This window comes from Nyctereutes procyonoides, unplaced genomic scaffold (assembly GCF_905146905.1).
Source record: "Nyctereutes procyonoides isolate TBG_1078 unplaced genomic scaffold, NYPRO_anot_genome, whole genome shotgun sequence".
In the NCBI taxonomy this organism is placed as follows: domain Eukaryota; kingdom Metazoa; phylum Chordata; class Mammalia; order Carnivora; family Canidae; genus Nyctereutes; species Nyctereutes procyonoides.
Genome location: NW_026575043.1, coordinates 7019719 through 7045468, shown reverse-complemented (window position 1 = coordinate 7045468; position 25750 = coordinate 7019719). Strand labels below are relative to the sequence as shown.

Below are 25750 nucleotides of genomic sequence, written 5' to 3'. Positions count from 1 at the left end.
CTTTGGCTACTGTGCCCCTTTCAAGCTGGCTTTTGAGTCCTTGTGACATGACCCTGGCCCTGTTTGACAACCTACTTGTTCTCAGGCAGTATGAGAAGATGTTCTAGGCTCATCCTGTTCATCACCCATCCCAGACCTGGGATCAGCTCTGGTTTCTTTAATGGAAAATGGCATTTCATAACCATGCCTGGGTCCTTTGCTTCTTGTGTTAATTTTTGTTTTTAGGCCTTTTCAGTCTTTTCAGCACACACACTGTCACACACAAATTTTAAGACAGTACCTCATGGGTTCATGTTGATATTTCCAATTTACATTTAGGACTACAGGTTGTTTTGTTTTGTTTTAATCTCCTTCCTTCTTCACTGAGAATCCTAGTTCATAAGGACATTGGGGATGACAGAATTGGGATTATCCTGTAGTCCTCATGAGTTTTATCCCATTTGACACATACATACAGTTTCAGAATAATAATACATGTACATATACCATTATTATGATGACTGAAAAAGCTAAAAAGATTTTTTGTCAAATCTTCATTCTCTCCCTGAATATTTACAGTGGGAGTTCTGTATCTACATTGTCAAAACATACAGCCATTACATAATCTCTCTCTTAACCCTTATCTGGTATTTATTCCATAAATAATCATATGTTAGTGCTTGCCGCTGGATAATATGTAGATATCCTTATGTAACTATTCTTTTAGTTAATTTTTTTGGTTGTTTGAAGTGCATTTCTAATAGGTTCTTTAGGAAGGGCATCTGGGAACAACAGTCCCTTGGTTGTGGCATGTTGATGATAATGCTCTTTATCCTTGGAAGTCAGTTTTGCTGGATATAAAATCCCTTAGGCCACATTTTCGTTCTGGCCTAGTGCAGTCCCTTCAAAGTCCAGGGGCAATGTAATATTTTTCCCCTTAGAAGTCATGTGCTCTTTTTTGCCTACTTGCTCAAAGAGTTTTTTCTTTTTCCTCAGGGTCCAGTGATTTTATTAGAATTTGTCTTGGTGCTGGTTGTTCTGGGGCAATATTCTCAGGTACATAGTATGATCTATGTGAATATATAGTGAAATCTCTTAAAATTTTCCTATGTAAGTTTTCTTAAATTAATATTTTTAGTATTCTTTCCTTTGCCTTAGGTTTTTTTGTTTGTTTGTTTTCCTCTTCAAGAGCTTTTCTTATTCATATGATGGCTTGTCTTTGCCTATCTTTAATAATTGCTACTTTATTCCTAATTCTGTGGTCTTGCCCAACTAACTTATTAGGTTTAGTAGCTTTTTGGTAAATTCCTCTAGAATTTTATATATACTCAATCATTTCACTTATGACAAAGCTCTTTTAATGCCCCTGCACCCCGGCCCCCTTCCTGGATTGTACCCCTTTTCTTTCCTTCCTGCACTAGCTGGCACCCCCAGGACAATATTGAATACAAGTGGTAAGAGTGGGCATCCTTGCCTTGTTTCTCATTTATGGAGAAAATCTGTTAGCTGTTGGCTTATTATAGATATTCTCTGTCAAGCTGAGGAAATTCTCTACTGATTTTAGTTTGCAGAGTTTTTCTTTTTCATGGATTGATATGGAATTTTGTCAACTGCTTTTTCTGCTAGTGAGATGATAAGTTGATTTTTCTTTGTCAGTATGTTAATATGGTAAATGTGGTTCTGTTTTAGGAGCTTTGACTCTAATTGTTTAGGGGATGATAGAAGGGATGATAGAATCATGAGTGCCTTCCTTTTGGGAATAGGGTAGGTGCTGGTCTTTTATAGGTGTGGTGATTTGGAGTCCTTGTGGTAGCTTGAGGTCATTTGATCGCGCATTTCTGCTTGGTTGCAGTGCTAATATGGGCCCATATATAAGAGCTCCTTTATATTGAGAGCTGTGCTTGTAGCCTTAATTTATAGTTCACTCTGGAAGCCAATTGCTGTGAGGGCAGGGGACTTAAATCATTGTTTGTGCATCTTTTATTAGACTGGTTAGCTTTTCTCAGCTCCCTTCACCTCTGACTTCCGGATTTTCTTTGGAAAAGTTGCCTTGTTTTTTTTTTTCAAATTTTATCCAGTTTGCTCCACGATTTGGGTTACTCACAGTCTTTTTTCCTAGTTCTCCATCAATGCTATGGATTTACGTACGTGTGTGTGTGTGTGTGTGTGTGTGTGTGTGTTTTCTCTTAGTAGAATTTTGGTTATTCTGTTCATTGATTATCAGATCTCTGGGATCAAACTACATAATTTGGCTTTATCTTTTAGAAAGACTCGGAAGATGGTAATTCACAATCCTCTTGATAGCAATTGTTCCCGTTAGAACTTGCTTTTCTACAGTTATTCTGAATATAATTTTCTTATATTTTTCAGGTCCGATTTCTTTTGTTTCTAATTTCAAATTAACAAATTTTAAATATTATTCATATCAGCATAACCATTGTTTTCTGTATGTGTAAAAATATAGATAATTTGTAGTACCTTGTTTATTGGTTCTGAGATTGAAAGGAGGTAATCTCAGCCTTGTGGAGTGTTGGTTCTTTCATTTATGTATGTATATATTCATGTCTATGCATCAGTAAAATATGCAGTTACTTAAAGGAGAAATTGACTACATTCAGTAGAATCCAGAGAAAAATCTCCAGAGGGATATGGAACTTCAAAATTAACCACAGATGTTGCTTCTAGTCTTAATTAAAAACCATCCTAAGAACAACATGCTTTGTTTGTTTAGGTAGAGGATTATGCAGTTAAAGCAAACCTAATCTTTCTCCTCACCCTCAGCATGTATAACTTTGCATCCGAAATATACTTGCTACATTGTGATTGTTCAATAACTGTTAGTTGATTATATAAAGCTTGTTAATTGTGGCCAGTCCTGTGTATTGTTTTCTTGTATACACACAGCGTTTTCCTTGTTATTACTGTTCCTCCTAGGGGCCTTGAACATAGAAGAGGTGCTCTGAACATGTTCTTTTATGTGCCTCAGAGGGAGCACATAGTCTTTTTTTATATGAGTGCTGAGCTTTTGTTTCTTCATACTACACAGTGGTATTAATGAAGAAAACCTATTTTTTTTTGTTGTATTTTACAGTATATTTTCATTTGTTAAGGTCATGTTGCTAAATGGTGAGTGCCATTTGCTTGGTTATTTCCGTTGATGATTTGTTTTTTTTTTTTTTTCCCGTTGATAATTTGAATTGATGTGAGTGTGAGTGGTATTGTGTGATGCTAGTGTAAGTGCTGTGACATTTGTCTTTTGGTTGGCATTGCAAACAGTGGAAGCCTGATAGCACCCCCTCTCCCCATTACATTTTGTCCATTTATGTTGGTATTAGGGCATTTTTCACATAGAATAGAGGGCAAATGTGTGTTTCACTGAAATTGCTTTTCCTTCTGGAACTAGAAGTGAGCCAGTAGCTCCAAGATTTGTCTGTGACCAACTATGTTAGGTGCTCCTGTAAAAAGAAAATTTTTTGCCTGGTGAAGTTAAAAAATAGTTGCATTTGTTATCAATAGCTTTCTTATCTGGGGTAAGATTCATCATAAGCAATAGCTGTAATACTTTTCTGAAGATGTAAAGTCAATAGATTTTTTTTTAAGAAGGAGTGTTGGAAGGGACAAAGAGTTAAGAGGAAGATCGTGCTGTTTATAAACACTAAGAAAATAATTCTTAAGGATATGATAATAATTCTTATAAACTGTTATTTAATCTGTGAGAGTGAAAATCCTGTTAGTTACCATAAAATTCAAGTTTAGATAAACGGTATTGACACTAATTATGTGTAGCTCATCTGACTGGATCATCTGTTTCTGATGATGAAAAAGATTCCTGTTAAATGGTGGCTTTATTAAATTTTAAGAGACATGAGCATGGCTTGTTAACCACAACTTTAGTTATTGATTGATTCTAGCATTATTTCCTGGTCTTAGCTTTTCTTTCACTTATTAAATTGAAAGAAGTCTTTTGAAAATCTATTCTGAGGTGTGTAAAGTGAATCACATCCTGGCATTGTCCTCAAGGGGCTCGTAGTCCTGTAGGGGTAGAGATGTCTGTTGCAAGAACTATAGTACTATAAATCAGTGCTGAACGTTATAAATCGTTTGTCACAAGAACAGGACAGATAATTTAGGACAATGATTTTTCTGAATTAGCTAGTTCACCTAGAATATGTTAAAAATGAGTTGTTGATGGTGCCCTGAAGTACTAATATTCTTTGCCTCCTGCCCCTCCAGTGAAACCTCTCCATTGTTTGAGTTAAGCTTGCTGAAGCCCAGTTAAGGCAGTTAGAAGGAAGTTTCTCTTCTGTTGCCTCATTCTGTAGGCAGGGATTCCACGGCTGTATGAGTTAGTCACGGAGACAACTCATAGTCTTACCTGGCCTACTTTTTTTATTGTATTGTTTTAAATAACAAAGTGCTTTTGTCCCCCCCTCTCCAGGGCATCAGTCTTTACATTAACCAATGCTTCTTTGTAAGAGTGGCTTTGAAAAAGGCATAAAATTTTGAAAAGTTTTGTCTAGCAACTTTTTATTATAAGTGTCTAATAACTAATATGTTTCTAATAACTTTTTAGTCAGACTGTATCAGCCAATTCTAAATGCATGTGGGTCTTCCCCCAGAAACCTGGTTGGGATCTAGCGGTATTCCAATCCGAGTGGTATTCAGGATGGATGAGAAAGAAGCCCATGAGCACATTTTCCTTCCGAACTTTGATCCCTTTAATTCAGTTTGTAGCCGGAACCGGAAGTATCTATTTCCGTTATTCCTTTCTCAAAATATAATGCAGATTCCTGTTGTAATTTAATTTTCGTTCCTCTTGGTAAATGTGATAATTAAAGTACAGTGAAATGTGCAAATTGGACAGTGAGTTGAATGTAAGAGCCCATTGGGGCATCTCTTCTCAGTGTCACTTTATTCAGGCCTTCTGATACACTCAGAGTCTCTTGAGATTCCTTTTTTACTTTCCTTCCCTTCCTCTCTTGTTTCTTTCCTCTGTCCAAAGGTATCACCACCTAAAGTGTTTGTTAGGAAGACAGTGTCAGGATACTGATCTTATGGGAGGTGAACTAATTACAGATTGGCTTTTCGTTTTATGAAATGAATTCTCCATAATAGGATTTTATCTGTCAGAACCTTAGGTTATTTTTGGTGTTAATCCTTTTAAGGAAGGAATGTTTTACTTGCTTTAATTAGCTTACCAAGGAAATGATTGATTCAAATGGTAAGTGTTGGGAAAGTCATAAATGCAGTTTTAAAGGTAGTGAAGTGTCCTGTCCAGTGGACACATTTTCATGGACCTCACTCCTCTTACTTTCTCTTGGATCATAAGTTACACAGAAATACCATTGAACCTTAAACTTCATAATGCAGGGGAGGGCAAAAAAAACAAAACAGAACAAAATGGGGCCTGGGAATCAAGCTCATAAAAGATGGGTTAATAGGGATGCCTGGGTGGCTCAGTAGTTGAGTGTCTGCCTTTGGCTCAGGGCATGATCCCAGTTTGGGGATTGAGTCCTCCATCAGCCTCCCTGTGAGGAGCCTGCTTCTCCCTCTGCCTATGTCTCTGCCTCTTTTTGTGTCTCTCATAAATAAATAAAGAGAATATTTTTTTAAAAGATGGGTTAATAGGGAAAAATAGATTTAGGTATGCTGGGGTAGTTCATAAAGAAATGTGACTCAAGGGAGAGGTTAGAATTTGCAGACTATATACCGCCTTAACAAAGGTGATAAGGAATAGAGAAGAGTTTAGATAAAAGATAAAGGGCTTGGGGTTTCTTAGGGAAAGGAGATTTATGGTAAGGTGATTAGGAAATGCATGGAAAATCAGGGTTGTTTAATAGGGCTGGTTATGCATGAAGAGTCAGGCAGTCTGAGTTGTTTCTGGAGTAGTTCTCTTCCTGGTACTGGACTGGACGGGGGATACATTTACAAGTGGAAATTTACATCCTTCTTCTAGCCCAACTGGAAAGGGGGTCTCTTTTCCCGAGCTTGCTGTTTCTTAATTCCCTTGAGCTCAAAATAATCTTCATGCTAAAGTGCTGTATTTTGTGGTGGCATATTCTGATCCTCTCCAATGACTAAAGGTTCTAGGTGACTGTTAGCATTACACCAGATTTTAGGAGGCTTGCTAATCCTTTATTTAAGCCTGCAATAACTTCTCCATTTGAATTTGGAACACCAATTTTCTTTTGCAGTAATCCGTTACAAATATACTAATATTAAGGTTTTATAATATATACAACATATTAGTATAGTGCTACATGTGTATGACTTATATAAAGTAGTATATATTTATGCATCTGGATTATTCCCCTTCTGCCCCCTTTTTTTAACTGGTGAGTTCTCTAATTAAAAGTTTTGGTGGCTACTTTAAGTCTGTAAAAAGTTTGTAAATGTAGTTGTCCTTATTAGTATACCAAGCTTGTATTTAAAGTGTCCATTTGTATTTCTGTTCAATTTGTATATTTCAGGTTTTTCAGTTCTTTTCAACTTCATGTATATTTCTTAAAACACAAATTCCTCTTGATATCTGATAAGCTTCTAGGCATATACTGTACACATAATAGTCACAAAATATTTCACTAATGAATTTGTGAAAATTTTGTATAAAATGAGGTTGTTGATTGGTCATCATTTACTCCAGAAGTTTCATAGATTCATTGCTTAGCAGTTAGGAGTTAGGATGAGAGAGTTGAGTAGACAAGTTAGAAATGACATGTTGAGAAGTAAGAGCCAACACAAAAGGAAGATAAGGATCCATCTGTATAGCTTCCTGAGGTTATTTATTATGGAGCCACAGTCTTACAGATCTCAGTAACCCCAGGTATAGACATCATTGTATTGAAGCAAAGGGCAGCGATGGATGACTGCCTGTCCTGTCTTTACTTTGACCTTGGGCAAGCTATTTCATCTTTCTGATGATCCTCCATTTTCTCTTTTACAAAACGAAATCACAGGGTTAGAAAGTTTTGGGTGTCTCTTATGGATGTGAAATTCTGTATCTACAGCGATGAAGACAATCAGCTACAGGTTCAATTAGATTCACCATATTTTGTGCAATAGGAAATTGTGAGCCTGCCATACACATATTTTTAGAGATATTAACTTTAGAATGGTTACATATTGTTTGGACCAAACATGGTTTGGGATGTGGGCTACTGTTAGGGGATAAGACTTTGAGGGTGAAAGAAGGTGAATTTGGGCAAATAAGTGGAAACTGTCTGGAGGTGGATTTTAAAAATAAGAACTAATAAACAAAAGCAAGTGATTAAACAGGAAATTGTGAAGTACTGGGCTCCCTGCCTCTGGGGAAGTAAAGCAGAAGCCACATGACCTCTTGTAAATGACATTGTAGAAAATATTATTTGGGTAAAATCTGTTCAACCTTGTAACCATCCCATCTAGGAGGAGCTCTACAAGTGTTGGGGAGCTCTTTGAGGCGACCCAAGGTAAGTTAGGAAAGTATGTAAGAAGGAACATGCCATGTATGGCCTCCTTGACAGGTTTTAATCCTGGGATGACACCTTTCCAGGAGCTGGTCTGGATTCTGGGGGAGGTCCTCTCTCCTTCTCTGTTGTAGTGGCAAGCTTTTAATACAGTCTTTGTTTTCTTAATTCCTTATCCAACAGAGGTAGCTGTTGTTTACCAGTTGGAACATTTCTTTTCAGGATTTATTCCTTGCATTTGCCTTCTTAATACCTTCTGTGTATACATAGGACATAGTTTCCATTTTGTTCTGTAACTTCGTATTTTCTCCTAACCATGTAATGTAGTCATCTATCCATGTCAGCCCTTGTAGATCTCCAGAAAACTCTCAAATAATAGTGAGCGTTGATAAAGTTTTTACTATATGCCAGCACTTTTTAAAGTGCTTTTTATATATTACCATATTTATATCTCACAACTTCATGAAGTAAGAATAAGCATTTCACCTAAAGTTGCACAGTAAATGGAGGCAGCCTTAGAATCTAGGCAGTCTGTCTTCAGAGTCTGTCAGTCACTTCGCTACAGTGTTTCTCAAGTGACTGTGGTGTTCCTTTCTATGCTTCTATCATAGTTCATTGACTCCTCTCTGGTTGGACTTTTAGTGCTACCCTCCCCCTTTTTGCTACTACAACATACCAGGTTCTATTTTAAGTCTAGAAATACTTCTGTAAGAGAGCATACACCCCAATCCTTGTCTTTATGATAAAGTCACACTCTGGGAGGGAGTGCAGATAGGGGACATGCTATTTTTAAAAATTTTGAAAATTGTGTGGGAGAGGAGAAGGTGAGAGGTGGTGTGAAGAAGCAAACAAGCGGTGAAAGGAGTTGATGGCAGTGCCATGGTATGCCACAGGTTTCCTGAAGATGATCCGTGAGCAAGGACCTGGCGAGGAAGGGAGGAGCACCCTGTGGACTTCTGTACAAAAGTGGATCAGCAGAAGGAAAGGCCTAATGTGGGTGCATATGTGGCACTTTCCGGGAAGACTTGGAAGGCCTGCTAGCTGGAACAGAGTGGGTGGGGAAAGAGTAGAAGGTATCACAGGAGATGAGAGGGAGCAGGGAAAGGAGGAGGGGTTCCGAGGGGGCAGAGCCTTGTAGGTCGTTTTGAAGAACTTTGGCTTTTAATCTTTATGAGATACTGATCCATAACATTTTGAGGAGAAGAGTGCTTTGTTCTGGCTTACATTTTACAAAGATCACTCTGTCTGCTGTGTTGAGAGTAAACTATAAGGGAACAAAGATAGAAGGAAACAGGGGAGAAGTGTTACTGGTTAGAGCAGGGTGGCAGCAGGGAAGTGGTTGAAAAATGGTGGGCACCTGGACATCCTTCCGAGGTGCCATTAGCGGGGTTTGCTGATGGATCGAGTATCAGAGAACAAGGTGGATTAAGAATAATTCTGTGATTTTTGAAAGGACAACTGGAAGGATGGATTTGCTATTCGTGGATTTACCATTAACTTGCCCAAGTGTCTTGATGCTGAATTTCTGAATCAAAGAACAAACCTGTGGCTTTCAGTACTTCTGATGATTCAACCTTTAAGCCACTTGCTTTAGAAACAGAATGGATGCTTGATTGTCTTATGGGATTAGGGTTTCAGTTTTAGAGCAGTGGAAATGTATGTCATGTCAAGCAGGCTTTCCATGTGGCATAACTAGGTGTCATTATTTTTCAGTGTATGATACTTGGTTTTGCAGATTCAGAAACTTTTTCTGTAGATTGGCCTAGAGTTAAATGGGCCCAGGGACCGATTGCATAATAGCCAGTCTCACTAATTCAGTTCCTTATGTAGGCATATCTGACCATGGTCAATAGCTGCCAGCATCCCAGAATTAGAAGAACCACCCCACACCCCCCATTTCTGGAGGAAATAATAATTTCCTGACTTACAGAGGAGAGTGACTTTCAGCAGCTGGCCACAGGATTCAGAGCTAGTTAGGCCTACCTGGTGCTTTCTTACTGTGCTGCTTCCTGTGTCTAGTCTTTTGTCCAGTGTGCAAGAATATCACCCATTTTCTGATTTCCTCCTGCTTCTTCTCAGACTCTCCTGTCTTTGGTCTCACCCCATTCCCCCTATCACTTTTGTCTTATAGCTTCTTTTAAAAACTTGTGTACACATCTCACTGAAATTCCCTTTTCTATAATCCAACTTTCCTTATATCCTTAACCTCTTTTTTTTTACGATTTTTATTTATTTATTCAGAGAGAGAGAGAGAGAGAGAGGAGGCAGAGATACAAGCAGAGAGAGAAGCAGGCTCCACGCAGGGAGCTCGATGCGGGACTCGATCCCGGGACTCCAGGATCATACCCCGGGCTGCAGGCGGCACTAAACCGCTGTGCCACTGGGGCTGCCCTATCCTTAACCTCTTAACAAAAGTCTGTGTCCTTGGCAGGAGAATAAATCTGTTTGCTATGCTCACCTTTTTTTTTGTTGTTGTTCGTTTGTTTAAATTTAAAAACACAAAATCATTTCTTCAAACAAAATCTTTCACAGGTCTTTGATACATGAAGCACATAAACACACAGTAGCAGGTTGTAGTGGAGGATGAGGAGGAAGACTATGGTACCCTTTGCTTAGCCTCCTTGCATCTCTGACTGCACCCCTCAGGAACCTCTTTGGGAATCAGGATTACATAGCCCTGCTTTGTTGAAAAAAGTACCCTGGAGTCTCTCTGCAGGGATGCATGGTGATTCTCCCACAGGGCTACTCACAGTTCTCCTTGTCACCTCCAGATTTCCATTCTTCCCCTCTGTGCAAAAGAACCTGGGCTCTAAAGCCCATTTTCTCTTCTCACTAAACTGTGAACTGCTGGACATCAGGGACTTTTTATCTTTCTTTTTTTGTGTGTGTCTTGGTGTGGGTGAGTGAAGGAGTGACAGAATGAATAAATGAAATGCTGAATTACTGACTTTATTGATAGAAGTTTTAGGTGAACTCAGGAACTTGTCCAGGTAGTAAGCATCATAAAGGAAACCCATTGAAGCTGAACTCACGTGGGAATTTCTTGACTGGTTTTGTATGGCCAGTTCATCAGTGTGGTTTGTTGTGCCTAGATACAGTTTGAAGACATGATTGTTTTGTCTGTGATCATCTGCCTCGGGTGTCTGCTCTGCTTGCCACTGTTACAGATTTTGAGAAATTTTTCCCCTTTGGACTCTTCTGGGTTGCAGTGAAGACTACAACCCTTTCTATAACATTCCTTCTTATGGAGCATAAAATGTGTTCTTATGTTCTAGTTTTTGTTTAGTTAAAATACAATTGATTCTTGAGATCCCGAGACTATACCCCCAGTTACTTTGGATTTAAATGTCTGCAACTATCCTGAGTTATATATTTGAATACATGTTAGGATGATTTTTTTTTCAGATGGTTAAATCCCATCAAGTCTTAGAGTAACTGTATTTTCAACTTTTGGCAGCCCCTGGCCCAACTCTCAAAGTCTCTCAAAGTCCTGACAGTAGTTATGAGGGTAGACAGTGGCATTGCTACAGGCTACTTCTTTCTTGACTGCTGTTTTCAAATTAGAAAAGGCATCGTGGTTTTTGAAGTTTATCACGCACATAAATCCTTATTTGCTGAAATATTTTTGTGTGTTTCACATGACTACTTGCTTAACTATGAATATATACAATAAATGTTCTCTTACTTGAATATTTAAGTACAGAGGATACTTACATACAGAGTAGTGAAGACTGTGCTTGCTTTGTACAGAAACAGATTAATATGACTCTCTTTTTAGTGCTATTGTGAGGAAGAGTTTTTATGAGTATATCAGTATGCATTTAGACATAAAAATTAAGCGTGCCCAGGTGGCTCAGTCAGTTAAGTGTCCGACTTTTTTTTTTAAGATTTTATTTATTTATTTGAGAGAGTGAGCGAGCAAGCGAGAAAGAGAGCACAAGCAGAACAAGAGATAGAAGTAGACTGTCTGCTGAACAGAGAGACTGATGTGGCGCTTGATCCCAGGATTCCGGGATCATGACCTGAGCTGAAGGCAGACACTTAACTGAGCCACCCAGGCACTCTGACTCTTTATTTTGGCTCAGGTCATGATCTCAGGGTTGTGAGCTCCAGCTCTGCACTGGGTGTTGGAGCCTGCTTAATATCCTCCCCGTCTCCCTTTTCTTCTGCTCCTCCCTATCCCCCCTCAAAAAAAAAAAAAAAACTGTAAAAGTCAGATATATATTTACAAAATATTTTTTCATGAAAGAAAACTTTGGGTGAAGACCTAGTCATTGTTGTGCGTGCTTCAGTAGCACATACACTAAAATTGGAAGACCTAGTTATTATTACGAATATTTTTATATTGATTGAGCATCGAGTTGCAGGAAAGATGTAAGGAAGAGGAGAAAAGAACATGAAGAGAGAAGCAACATTTCTTGCCTACCTGCTATTTGTTGAGAACTGTGTTTTTCTTGATGTATCCAGGAGTGTATTACTCTGCAATTAGACTGTGTGCAGAATTCAGAGAAACAGGAACTGTCAGATACTGTGTTTCTATTTTGAAGACATTCGATGTGTTATAATCCCTATAAATTTCTGTATTGTTTTCATTAAAAAAACATTTACTCTGATTTTTATTACACAATCAAAACCCAAGTTTGATTTATGTCCTGAGATCTGATCTTCAAGGAACAGTGAATCTTAAGCATCCATTCCAGCTCCAGCACTAACTCAAAGTGGTGGACTTTGGGCAACAGTTATTACATCTTATTGAATCTCAATTTTCTCTCTCTTTTTAAAAAAGATTTTATTTATTTAAGAGAGAGAGGATGAGTGGGATGGGGAGGAACAGAAGGAGAAGCAGATTCCTCGCTGAGCAGGGAGCCCTACGTGGTGGGGCTCAGTCCCAGGATCCCAAGATCATGACCTGAGCAAAAGGCAGATGTTTAACCAGCTGAGCCAGCCAGTGGCTCCTCATCTCTTTGGTGAAATAAAGTAAATGACATGCCATCTTTATTTTCTATGCTTCTGTGAATTTTAAGATTCTGTACAAATTATTTTTGTATTTAGTAGTTGGCAGAAAAGAGGGAAGGATTTCTACATGTTTTCTGCATTACTCAAGTTAGTGTTCTAGTCAAGGGTATGTCTCTAATTTAGAAATATGTTTCAAGAAAATAAGAATTATATTGAGTTAGCTTTACATGTAATTTTTGTTTTAATTAATATTTCAAGGCTATCTAAAATGAGGACTTTAGAGATTCATGTTACTTTAAAGTTTCTTAAGGTGTTATTGTTACCAGCATTCATATTATGAAGGACAAAAGCTTTTAAAAATGTGTCTGTGTTGGGTATGTTTCTCAAGAAATTGTTTTACAGGCTTCTATTAACCTGAACAAAGCTCACTAAACAAAAAGAACAGGATGTAAGAAGGGAATGTTTAGAAAAAGAGGATTCAGAGAAATTGGGTTAAAAGTTTTCCTACTTTATTTGGTCACATATAAAATGTGACATTAATATTCCATAACAGGGCTATGATTTTTGCTTTGATTATAGTTCTGGTCTACCCTAGCATTTTAAATCCATATTCAGTAAAAGCATGAAATAATATTCTAAGTAAATTACTCAAGCATCTCTATTTTGAACTTTTCCTCTTAATTCTCTGGTGTTCTGCTTACTCCCTTAAAATCAGCCTTGGACTGCTTTATGACCTGATTTAGTGTTTATTATGTCATCAGAACATTTGTTCTGGGGATGCCTGGGTGGGTCAGTGGTTGGGCGTCTGCTTTAGGCTTGGGGTGTGATCCCAGAGTCCCAGGATCGAGTCCCACATCAGGCTGCCTGCACGGAGTGTGCTTCTCCCTCTGCCTGTGTCTCTGCCTGTGTCTCTGCCTCTCTCTTTCTCTCTTTCATGAATAAATAAAATCTTTCAAAAAACAAAAACAATAACATTTGTCCTGGATTGTTATAACATATTGGCTGTGCTGTTTTCAGATATGTTACGTAGCTAATTATATAATGGTTAACTTGGTGAAATGCTGTGTAAATGCTAGCTGTGATTATTATTGTCATTAGAATATAGTGGTTGGTGGTAATGTTACCTCCTTTTTATTTTTCATACCAACCTTTTTATTCTGTGGAAATGTTTCTTCATCTCTAAAGAGGCTTAAAATTTTGTATTCAGTTGGATTCTTTCTACACCACTAGGTTCTATGCACTGTTATCAACTGTCACATTATTAGAGAATGTTTCCAAAATCTCCCCCCAGCTTCCTTCCCAGCCGGTGACTCGAATTTCCAGAAACTTGATGGGCATTAGTGGAACCTCAGATTTAGTGTTTTCTATGTGAATTTGTTGCCTTCTATCTCATTACTCAGCCAGCTGCTTTCTTGAGCCAAATTTGACCTACTGCCTATTTATGTAAATGAAGCTTTATTGGCAGATGCTACACACACACACACACACACACACACTTGCGTATTATGTACGATTGATTTTGCTTTAAAGTGACAGAATTAAAACTCTTCCAACAGAGGACCTGTGAGTAGCAGAGCCTAAATAAAGTATTGACTATGTCGCTTTTTCTGTAGGATGTTCGCTGATCCCTTGTAGACTTTTGAACTTCCTTGGGGTTTTCCTCAAGTATATTCTAGCAAGAAAACTAATCTCCTTTCCTTTAATCTTTTATTTTTATTTTTTTAATTTTTTTATCTTCCACATGCATTCAGTCGTCACATCCCTTTTTCTTACCTCTTAGCTTCTTTTCCCTTGTGTTTCATTTTATATCTTGCCACCATTGTCATGTTCTTCAAGTTTGGTTCCACTCTATGTCCACACTGCTGCCAAACACTTCCCCATTGCCCACTAACTTAAATAGAAACTCTTCAGCCTCTTTCTTAAATCTCCTTCCATAATAGAAGCTTTCCAGTCTCTATAATATATATGAATTCTGTAGTTCAGTACTTCCCTCCTACTTTTAACCTTCTTGTCTTTTGCCATGCTATAACAGTTGCCTGATGGTTTCTCTGCCTCTTAATTCTTCTTTCTCCTCCTACTGTCTGCCTTAAAAATCCCCCCAAGTTTGTTTGGAAGCCTTGTACTATCTTTTTCTGTCTATATACTCTTTTGTTCCCCATGATATATATGTTGCCTGTGTGTCTTTCTGTCACTAGAGGCATTTTATTTGATGCTGTGTTGTTGATGTTCTTTTACATCTCGTCCATTATAAACCATAAGCTCGTTGGGTGCAAAGAGCATGTCTTCTTTACTGTGTTCTCTTAAATTCACAACATCATGTCTTAGATGTGCAGGGAAATACAAATCAAAACCACAATGAGATACCACCTCACACCAGTGAGAATGGGGAAAATTAACAAGGCAGGAAACAACAAATGTTGGAGAGGATGCGGAGAAAAGGGAACCCTCTTACACTGTTGGTGGGAATGTGAACTGGTGCAGCCACTCTGGAAAACTGTGTGGAGGTTCCTCAAAGAGTTAAAAATAGACCTGCCCTATGACCCAGCAATTGCACTGTTAGGGATTTACCCCAAAGATTCAGATGCAGTGAAACGCCGGGACACCTGCACCCCGATGTTTCTAGCAGCAATGTCCACAGTAGCCAAACTGTGGAAGGAGCCTCGGTGTCCATCGAAAGATGAATGGATAAAGAACATGTGGTTTATGTCTACAATGGAATATTCCTCAGCCATTCGAAATGACAAATACCCACCATTTGCTTCAACGTGGATGGAACTGGAGGGTATTATGCTGAGTGAAGTAAGTCAATCGGAGAAGGACAAACAGTGTATGTTCTCATTCATTTGGGGAATATGAATAATAGTGAAAGGGAATATAAGGGAAGGGAGAAGAAATGTGTGGGAAACATCAGAAAGGGAGACAGAACATAAAGACTCCTAACTCTGGGAAACGAACTAGGGTGGTGGAAGGGGAGGAGGGCGGGGGGTGGGGGTGAATGGGTGACGGGCACTGAGGGGACACTTGACGGGATGAGCACTGGGTGTTATTCTGTATGTGGGTAAATTGAACACCAATAAAAAATTAATTTATTAAAAAAAAAAAGAAAATGAGTCACATTATAGGAGGCAGGCCTTTTAATTTGAATGTAATTGTTGGTGACCTCACAGACTCTCTTGGATGTTTGCCATGTTTCTAGGTATTATAGCTAAAATTCTTGAGGAAGCCAGATGTCACTTCCTCGTATAGATTCTTAATGTAAATGGAAAATTATTTTTTTGTTTGATAAGGTATTTTGCATTTACCACCAGAAAACTGTGTACAATGATGTGCATGGTACTAATAAAAAAGTAAAACCAGGTGGTAGAGCCTGGCAGTAATTCTCTTGGATATGTCTTGAAATTGGGCTGCTCATACTCTTAACTTCCTCAGTTTAGAAAGGTAAAGATTGCCAGGGGGGCCAGGAACACAATTTGGTGCATAAAGCCTAGTGTACCCCAGCATCCAGAAAAACAAAAAAGGAAACAAAGCATCACTGTACCCCAAAACCCATGTACTTGAAAAAGAGTTGAAGACTTGAAAATTTCATTTTAAAATGGGCAAAGGATGTGAATAGTTTCTAGAAAAAGATTTCCAGCACCACTGAATTGACCACTGTTTTCTGGCACACAGTCAGTGTTTACTGTATATGTGAATGCCAGATGAGGGAGTAATGTATAAAATATATCCCAACCCCTTCCTAAGTAAAGATGTGCTTAATAACCAGCCATGTTGACCTTGGAATCAGCGTTTCTACTTTTTAGCATTTATGCTAGGGAAATAAGTAGACATCTTAGCATAGATTTCACCTGTGGATTTCCACAACCCAGAAACACTTTCTGAAATAATCAAAGATATCTATCTATCCACATATGTACATATGTATGTATACACATGCTCATTGTAAAATCATTTTTAATACTGAAAGATTGGAAACAACCTAACTCCCGATAAGAATAATAGTTAAGCTATAGTATATCCACATTGTGATGGGTAAAAAGGATAAGATTGATGGTTATGTAAAGATGTGAAAGGAAAAAGGTATTTGTAAAGCAAAATGTAGTTTCATACTTATATGTAAGTACTGAACATGGGTCTAGTTACACATTATATTTACATATGTGAGGGCTGGGCTGGCAGTTAGCATAAGCACCCTATAATGCTTAAGCATAAGTACCTGGGGAGCAGAAGTGGGGAGATGTGTGAATTCCCAGGAGAGAAGGGATATTATACCTTCTGTTTTTTAGACTTCTGTTAGAATTTTTAAAAGTATGTTTAACTTTTATAGTGGTCAAACTCCTGGAAAGTCATAGAATGGGTTTTAGGTACATTTTCATTAATATTTAAAATAACTTAATTGAATGGCTAACTGGAAAGTGGCTTTTAAGCATGATTTATATCCTTGAGAATTCTGTATAAAGTTTTTGCTTTTGTAATGGGATGATAAAGACATGGTCAGGTTGGATGGCTGTTGTATTCTCTAATGGTGTGATCAGTAGATGTGTAGTACAGGAGTCTTATTATAATATTTTCTCTTTTAGCAGTTGTTAGAAAATCCAGTTTCATGGTAGAAAGGCTTGTTAGGATTTGGACAGTTTATATGCACTAACATGAGTTTCTAAGAGTACACTTGTGAGCAAAACAATCAAACTGTTTTTTCTTCAATCTTTTAGAAAAGCTCAAGAGGAGAACAAGAAAATAGTGCTAGCTGGATGTGTTCCTCAAGCCCAGCCTCGGCAGGACTACTTTAAGGGACTGAGTATCATAGGGGTAAGCTCTACATGATGGGGGAAAAAAGAAAATCTTATGTTATTGAAACATGTAATGGATCCACATTTTGATTCTTTCTTTCTTTCTTTCTTTCTTTCTTTCTTTCTTTCTTTCTTTCTTTCTTTCTTTTTCTTTCTAAAAAGATTTATTCATGAGAGACACAGAGAGAGAGAGAGAGAGAGAGAGAGGCAGAGACATAGGCAGAGGGAGAAGCAGGCTCCTTGCAGGGAGCCCGATGCAGGACTCCATCCCAGGACACCAGGATCACGCTCTGAGCCAAAGGCAGCTCAACTGCTGAGCCACCCAGGGGTCCCAGATTTGTTCTTCCTGTTTTATTTACAAACTATGTTGCACTTGGGACTATGTCTCCTCATCATACTTCCCCCATTGCTGCTGAAATTTTGTCATGTCTCTGTAACATTTTCACTGTAGCACAAAAACATGTTCTAGATTCTCTCACTTAAAAAAAAAAAATATACCAGGGTGCCTGGGTGGTTCAGTTCATGAAGCATCTGCCTTTGGCTCAGGTCATGATCTCAGAGCCCTGGAATGGAGCCTTGCATTGGACTCCCTGCTTAGCGGGAAGTCTGCTTCTCCCTCTCCCTCTGCTACTCCTCCTGCTTGTACTTTTTCTTTCTTTCTGGCTCTTTGTCAAATAAATAAATAAATCTTATTAAAAAAAAAACCCTAACACGACAAGCTGTACATAATTTAAGTCCCTTGTTAATACCTGGCCTTTCTCTGCCTGTCCATTACCATTTTTCTTCCCATATCATTGTTGTTTCTTCATCCCACTGAACTCCTTGTCATCTCCCTAGTACATAGATGCGTTTTTTTGGGAATCTGCCACCTCCCTTATATTGCACCCCCCCAGTTGCAGCCCCACCCGTTGCCCATCCTGGGACGCCCCCTCTGACCCCCTGTCATTTGCTCTCTCAGCATCTCACAGGGTTATGATTTTACATTTACTTATTTATAATTGTCTGATAAAGGCCACCTTGCCACTTAAATTGCTAAATTAACAGTGACTGCGTTTCAGTCTGCTTTTAAACACTGATCATGTTTCTCCAACCTTCCCTGTGATGCCCAACATACAGTAGGCACTCAGTGAGTGTTTTGTGACTGACTAAATGAGTCTTCCTGCTCTTAGCATCCTTGGGACTACCGCATGTCATCTGTCTTACTTTATGTGGCCATTGGTAGTCACAGAGTGCCCACAAGTGGTTAGCATTCCATCAGTATCCGTTGACCACATGGTGGTGCTTCATCCTTCCTACCATCCTACTAGGGCTGTACTCAATATGCTCAGTAATCTTCTTTTAAAAAAAGGGGGGGGGCTATATTAATTTATAAAAATGTATGAAAATATAGTAACCTCAGAGAAAAATTATGTGAATAATTGGCATCTGGAATGAGATTCATTGGATTTTTCTGTATTTGATTTACTACTGACAGCTTTTTTTTTTTAAGTAATCTCTATGTTCAACTTGGGGATTGAACTTACTACCCTGAAATCAAGAGCTGTAAGCACTACCGACTAAACCAGCCAGGTGCCCTGCTATTGACAACTTTTTTAATACTGTATTCTCAGTGTAATGAACTTGTTTTCTGCTGTCAAGTCCTTGCCCACTAGAAAATTCAATAATCTTTGAACAAACATTCTTGTGTTAAACAGAACCTGAATGTTTGAGAAGTTTAGTTTGTTTTCACCATTTGTCTGTTTACTTTTTCATTACTCTTGGTTTAAGGAATGACATGAATATGGACTCCTGAGTTATCTACTCATGTGAGACTAACTTTCTCCATAAACATAGTCCTGCTGTGTTAGGGAAATAGGAAACTCGTTAGAATTCTGTTTTAGGATGGAATGTGCAAAAGCATAGGATTCATCTCAGATTTCATCTCTAGGAGTTAAGTTATTGGAATAGGATAATTTCTTTAGTATAACAAATCCTGTTCTCTGTGTACATTATGGTAACACTTTTCTGAACTCCACTGTGTGCAGTTAAGAGCTCAGTATATGTTAGGAAGTAGGGGAGGTTCTGAGGGAGCATCTCCAGTGCTGCTAATGGGGAAGCTGATCTTCAGGGATGATACAAACTCATGGCTTTGGCAAGTAACCTCTCTCACCTCCCCATTTAATCTAGCATCTTTTTGTTCTGCCATCCAATCTCATTCTTTAGATTTATGTATTTTGCTTCTTTACAACTGGAGAACTAACTATAGATCACATATTTAAAAATGGGAAGAGAAAGAATATTCATAATCCATCACTGAAATACAATAATTATGACTTTGCTTATCTCCTCTAGACTATTTTTCCCCTGCGGTTTTTGTTTTATTTTTTTATTTTTTATTTATTTAATTTTTTAAAAAGTGATATGACTATTCTTTTTTTAAGATTTATTTATCCAGGGATCCCTGGGTGGCGCAGCGGTTTAGTGCCTGCCTTTGGCCCAGGGCATGATCCTGGAGACCCCGGGATCGAATCCCACGTCGGGCTCCCGGTACATGGAGCCTGCTTCTCCCTCTGCCTATGTCTCTGCCTCTCTCTCTCTCTCTGTGTGTGACTATCATAAATAAATAAAAATTAAAAAAAAAGATTTATTTATCTGTTCATGATAGACATAGAGAGAGAGAGAGAGAGAGAGAGAGAGAGAGAGAGAGAGAGAGAGGCAGAGACACAGGAGGAGGGAGAAGCAGGCTCCATGCCGGGAGCCTGACGTGGGACTCGATCCCGGGACCCCAGGATCACGCCCTGGGCCAAAGGCAGGTGCCAAACTGCTGAGCTACCCAGGGATCCCCTTTTGTTTTAAATGTAATCTCTATATGCAGTGTGGGGCTTGAACTCACAATCTTGAGACCAAGAGTCACATGTTCTTCCAAGTGAGCTAGCCAGGTGCCCCCCACAAAAGACTTTTTATTTTAATTTCAAATCAGTATGTGGTGAAAAGTTTCCAAAAGTGAAATTGCACTATTTGTAACATAGTTTGAGTTGTATTCTAATTACATCTTCAGCATTTAGTGTAACTATTAAATTATAAGATCATTCTTTGTAAACATCATTTTATAGAGCAATTTTTTTGCAGCAATATAACATTTATCAAACTGACTGTTTATATGTGAAAGTCATGTCCACAGAACCTAAAATTTTAAAAAATCTGGGGAAGGAAACCAAAATCATCTATAATTGGTATCTGAAAAGACCCATTTCTGAAGATAATTTTTAGAATTGCTACAAAAACAGAAACCTTCTGAAATATAGTGAGTTTAATTGAAGTAAAGAAATGGATTATATTGATTTAGATGAAAAAAATTCTGAAGTGTTAAAAAATGTTTATTTTTTTATTCTTTTAAATTTTTTTTTTATGATAGTCACAGAGAGAGAGAGAGAGAGAGAGAGAAAGAGAGAGAGAGAGAGAGAGGCAGAGACATAGGCAGAGGGAGAAGCAGGCTCCATGCACCGGGAGTCCGACGTGGGATTCGATCCCAGATCTCCAGGATCGCGCCCTGGGCCAAAGGCAGGCGCCAAACCGCTGCGCCACCCAGGGATCCCTAAAAAATGTTTAAATTCATAGATGTAGGAAACTGGTTTTAGGGATTATATTGCAGGTTTTTTGTTTTTTTTTTTAAACAGACGAAGTAAAAACTTACTCCTTCACAAAATTTCCCTCAGAGAGTACCTGAGACTCATGGCTTTAATAGAAGTGGAAGAAGAACCCATGTAACTACATTCTGGGCTTCTGCTCTCTGCTAGCATTTGTCTGTGTCACCCCACAATACAGAGAGGGTGTGTCGGTTCTTTTGACAAAGTGATTGAAATAAAAAGCTGCCTTGAGGTGGGGATCAGTGGGGAACAAGCTACTTTCTACACACCTGAGTTAAAAAAGACATATTATCCCTATGTTTGCAAGTACTTATGGAGTAAGCCTGTAAAAAAGAAGATACTTAATAATTAAGAAGGATGTTACTACCCTTGTAACATGTGAATTTCCATCAATATCAGCCTCTAGAAATGGGACATTTAATTTGTTTTCATAATCAGAGATAACAAGGCAGTGAGGGCACATAGCAATCAGTTGTCAGACCCTGGGCATGTTATTATCATCTTTCCTACTGTCTCCTGAAACTATCTAGTTGTAATTAATATTATTTGTGTGGTGGCAAATGAAAAAAAAATCAGAATATCAAAGCCTACCAACCTCTGGGTTCAGAAGAACTGGCTTTGGTGGCTGTAAAATCTGTACTTTTCCCTTGCTGGAGCACAAAAATGTCTAATTTTTTTATGTTTGGAAAGGAGAGAGAAAAGATTTGGAAACATCCATGTCTTGGATAAAAAGGTTTTTTTTATAACCAAAACTTCTTTCCTTGAATGGTTAAATGAAATTTTACTTAATATCTAGAATATGTGTATTTATAGGTAACTAGTACAGAATCAGGATCTTTAAAAATTTTTTTTCAGGATCTTGAAACATTTTATCTCAGAGTGAAAAATTTCACATGTCTTGGGGCAAATAGTTATGGTTAACCATCCACCTTGGAATGAGTTTTCATGCAATGTCATTTTTTCAATCACTGCTGTTATTTGTTTACTTTGGTTACTCTGTGTCCAGCTGCAGGTAGTTCCAGGATCTTGTGACTATACCTTTTGGATGTTCCTTTCCTTCTGTTCAGCTCATTTGTTGGCAAGAAAGTTTCTTTTAGATTAGTCAGCTGGAAAGCTCCAAGTTCTCTGTTAAAGTCTAATAGAAAAAAAGAAGAATAGATTGCAGAGCTCAAGAAGCCTGGCTTCAAATCCCAGGGCTGCCACATCAATTTTCCTTTAATAAGTACTTACTGAGGGTCAGTTATGTGGCAGCTGCTGTTGCAGGTGCTAGGAACACGACAGCATCGAAAATCATCCAAGATCTCTGTCCTTACAGAGCTTATGTTCCAGTTCTTAATGAAACCTGGTTTAAGCCTAGAACATCCCTTCTCCAAGAAAATGTGGTGGGATGGGTCCTGAAGACTTTAGGGAGATTGGTGAGTTGAGAATCCCCTCTTAAGGCTGAGATGTACTTTGACACATATACTTTGACTCATTAGTTAGAAGTTGTGTTAGGGGATAGGTGGGTTAAACAATTTATTTGCTTAAGTTCTTCTTAAGGTAGTATTATTTCTCCATTTTTTGCAGTAGTCGTCATTAATAGGCGTGACATTTATTAGGAAGGCTGACTCGTACTCCCTTTAGGAAAGCATATTTACAAAATTGTACATTTTGTGTCAATTTCCTGTGCTAATTCATAAACAGGGACTGCATTTGAACTTGATCATTAGGCTTATCTTTGTGATTGTATACTCTAGAAATCCTAAGTAAACTGTGAATTAATACATAGGTTATTAACATTTGAAAACATGCAATTCACAGCAGAATATATCATTTGATGTAAAACAATTTATAAATGACAAAACTTGCTGATTTCCCAGCTGTGAGCCCTGCAGACAGGTGCAGTTTTCTTTGGATAGCTGAACAAAAATGTTGCTTCACACAGGTGTCCACTTATCTCAGGGACTGTTAACCAGATTGGTTTGTAGTGCTTTAAACATCTTTTCAGGCAGGCTGCCCTAATACTGAAAAGTCAAACAGCATGGTGAGTATTTCAAATGCAGACACTTTAATTTGAAAATTACATGTATAAATAAAGTAGCATTTGAAAGAGCTATATTTGAGAATATTTCTGTCATATATTGCAAAAGGAAATGAATTCATGAAGTGGGATAGTGTACCAGTAATAGTGGCATTGATATCAAGGGCAAAGATTGAAAAATGATGTCTTCTCGCTGTCTCTACTTCATGGCTTTCCATATGTCATCTTGTTATATTAACTTTTGTTTTTATGCCTGTAATTATCAAAAAGGCAGTATCATAACAGAATGACATGTAAATTTAAAAGCCCGTTGACGTTTATTCCTTCTTAGATCTATTTTTATTTCTTTTATGGCCTTTCCTAATTTTACCTGTATGCGTACACAGTCTTCAGTTATTCAAATGTGAAAAGAAGTAAAGGGTATTGTAGTAAGTAAGAGCATGCACTCAGGAGCTGGATTGCATAGGCTCATATCCCAGATGCAACTGTGCTGTGCACTTATTAGCTGTGCAACTGTGTACGAGCCACTTAACCTCTCTTTGCCTCAGTTTCTTTATCTTTGGATAGGTGATAATAATAGGACCTAACTCTGAGTTTTGTAAGGGTTATTAATTCAGTTACCTGTAATGTGATTAGTTAGCATGGTGCCTGGCATATAGTAAGTGCTCTCTCTGTATTAGCTTTATGATTGTTATTTTCATTTTTATATAATTCACTTGCTAGTAGAATCAGCATTGAGCATACCACTGTGCCTGGAACAAGAACTATTTGCTAGAGTTACAGAGCTGAGTAAAATGTCTTTCCCCTAAAAACCATGAAATCTGAAGAGAGGTGCAAATAATCATGATCAAATGTGCAGAGGGATAAAGTCTGGTGGGCGCACATTGGATGAAACCATCCTTGACTTGGGCTTCAAAGCCTGAGTGGTGGTTTGATGGAGAAAGAAGGCTTTCAGCAGAAGCAACAGTGTATCTGAAGAAAAGCATGCATGCTTAAGGGCACCAGAAAGGGAGAGGAATGCCAAGTAGTGTGTCCTGACCCCTGACTGGAGTGTAATGCGGAGGGGTTAGGTTTAAGAGGTGTGGTTTGCAGCAATGCTCATGAATAATAAACAGGGTAGTGTGAGGGGAGAAAAGTTTGCATTCCATGTAATGCTTAGATCAGACCCCATAGGACATGGAAAAAGACAGTGGAGAGTTGTGTAACCTGAAAAAGTGGCAATTAGAAGCCATATGATCTAGTGGTTGCTTCTATATGCTCTGTATTCATTATTTTCTTGTACGTTATTTATACCAATCTTTTTTCTTACTTTAAGTGAGATTTATTGAGCTATAATTTATAAAGAAATTTATCTTTGAGGGATTTTGACAGATGTATACTGTTGGATAAGCACAACTAAGATATAATTAAGATACAGAACATTTCCATTACACCAGAAAGTTCCCTTGTGTTTTTTTTGTGGTCAACCCCCCTCCCAACACCAGCCTCCCTCCCCCACCAAATACACATACTCACCGTCCTTGGCAACTGTTCTTCTGATTTCTGCCCTTATAGTTTTGCCATTTTCAGAATGTCCTGGAAATGGAATTATATGTTACTTTATTTCTTTTTCACTTAGCATTGATGCATTCAGTATTCATCCATGTTGTTGTGATTATTGATAGTTCGTTACTGTTTATTGTCTAGAATTATTTCACTTTAGGGATAGAGCACAGTTTATCTGTTCACAAGTTGATAGAAATTTGTGTTGTTTACAGTTTTGGGGCCCCTAAGAATCAAGCTCCTATAAGCATTCATGTGTAAATCTTTGTGTGGGTACATGTCTGCACTCTATTGGGTCAATGCCCAGGAGTGATATTGCCTCTAGTCATATGGTAAACATCTGCTCAACCTTGTAAAAAATTGCCAAAATATTTTCCAGGACTGCTATACCATTTTGTTTTGCAGTTACTTTGCATCCTCACCTAAAGTTGGTACTGCTGGCATTCTAATCTTAGCAATTGTACTAGGTGTGTAGCGGTATCTCTTTGGGGCTTTTAATTTGCTTTTCTCTTTTGACTCATGATATTCAGTGTATTTTCATATGATTATTTGCCATTGATATATCTTTGGCAAAGTGTTCAAATCTTTTACCACCTTCCCCTCTATTTTGGTGATGTTAAGAAACTGTTTCTTAGGAGACTGTGCACATGCACACACACACGCACACACACACACTTCTTAGGACATAAGAAAGTTGATAAATTGGACTTCATCAAAATTCAGTATTTTTGTTCCTCAGAAAATACTATTAAGGAAATGAAAAGGCAAGCCATAGACTGGGGGAAAAGAGTTGCAAAACATATTATCTCCTAAACAGTTTATATCCAGAATATGTGAAGGACTCCTATATCTGAACAGTAGAAAATCAACCTATTTTAACATAGGGGAAAGATTTCTCTGTCTTTTTATCATTTTTCATTGCCTTTAAAATTTTTGATATATTAGAAACTTGGAAATTTGGGGCAGGGGGACTGATGAGTTGGTAATGAGATTCTTCTGTGGTTTCAAAACTTTAAATTTATATTCCCAGGATCTCAGAACAGGTCTGATAAACGTATGCATTTAAACCTTTAAAGCTTTTTTTTTTTTTTTTTTTTTTTAAGGTGTGAAAAGGATTACTTCAACTTTTCAGTTTATTTGCACTTATTCTGATGGACACTCCTTTAGAGCCAGGGACTTGGTTTATTATTATTTTACATTTTTAGATATTTTGCACTACTTTCAGTGCTTAGTACGGTGTCTGGCTCAATAAATATTTTTTGAATGAATGTTAAATATAAGGTATGCATTTAACTTAATTTTTTCCATATTCTCTTTTTTCCCATAGCACTTGGTTTTAAACTTTTCCCGTTTCATGGTGCTGATGCTATCATATGTTGGTTTCTTAATTAACAC

The 25750-nt window shown here is 38.0% G+C and overlaps 1 protein-coding gene across 5 annotated transcripts in view; it reads left to right on the top strand.

Moving 5' to 3' along the window:
- Nucleotides 1–25750, top strand: part of CDKAL1 (CDK5 regulatory subunit associated protein 1 like 1) — a 636452-nt gene that overhangs the window by 161146 nt on the left and 449556 nt on the right. For all 5 annotated transcript variants that reach the window (XM_055322912.1, XM_055322911.1, XM_055322910.1 and 2 more), the window contains one exon: nt 17090–17186. In XM_055322912.1, the coding sequence (XP_055178887.1) occupies nt 17090–17186 (97 nt within the window). The remainder of the gene's footprint in view (nt 1–17089; nt 17187–25750) is intronic.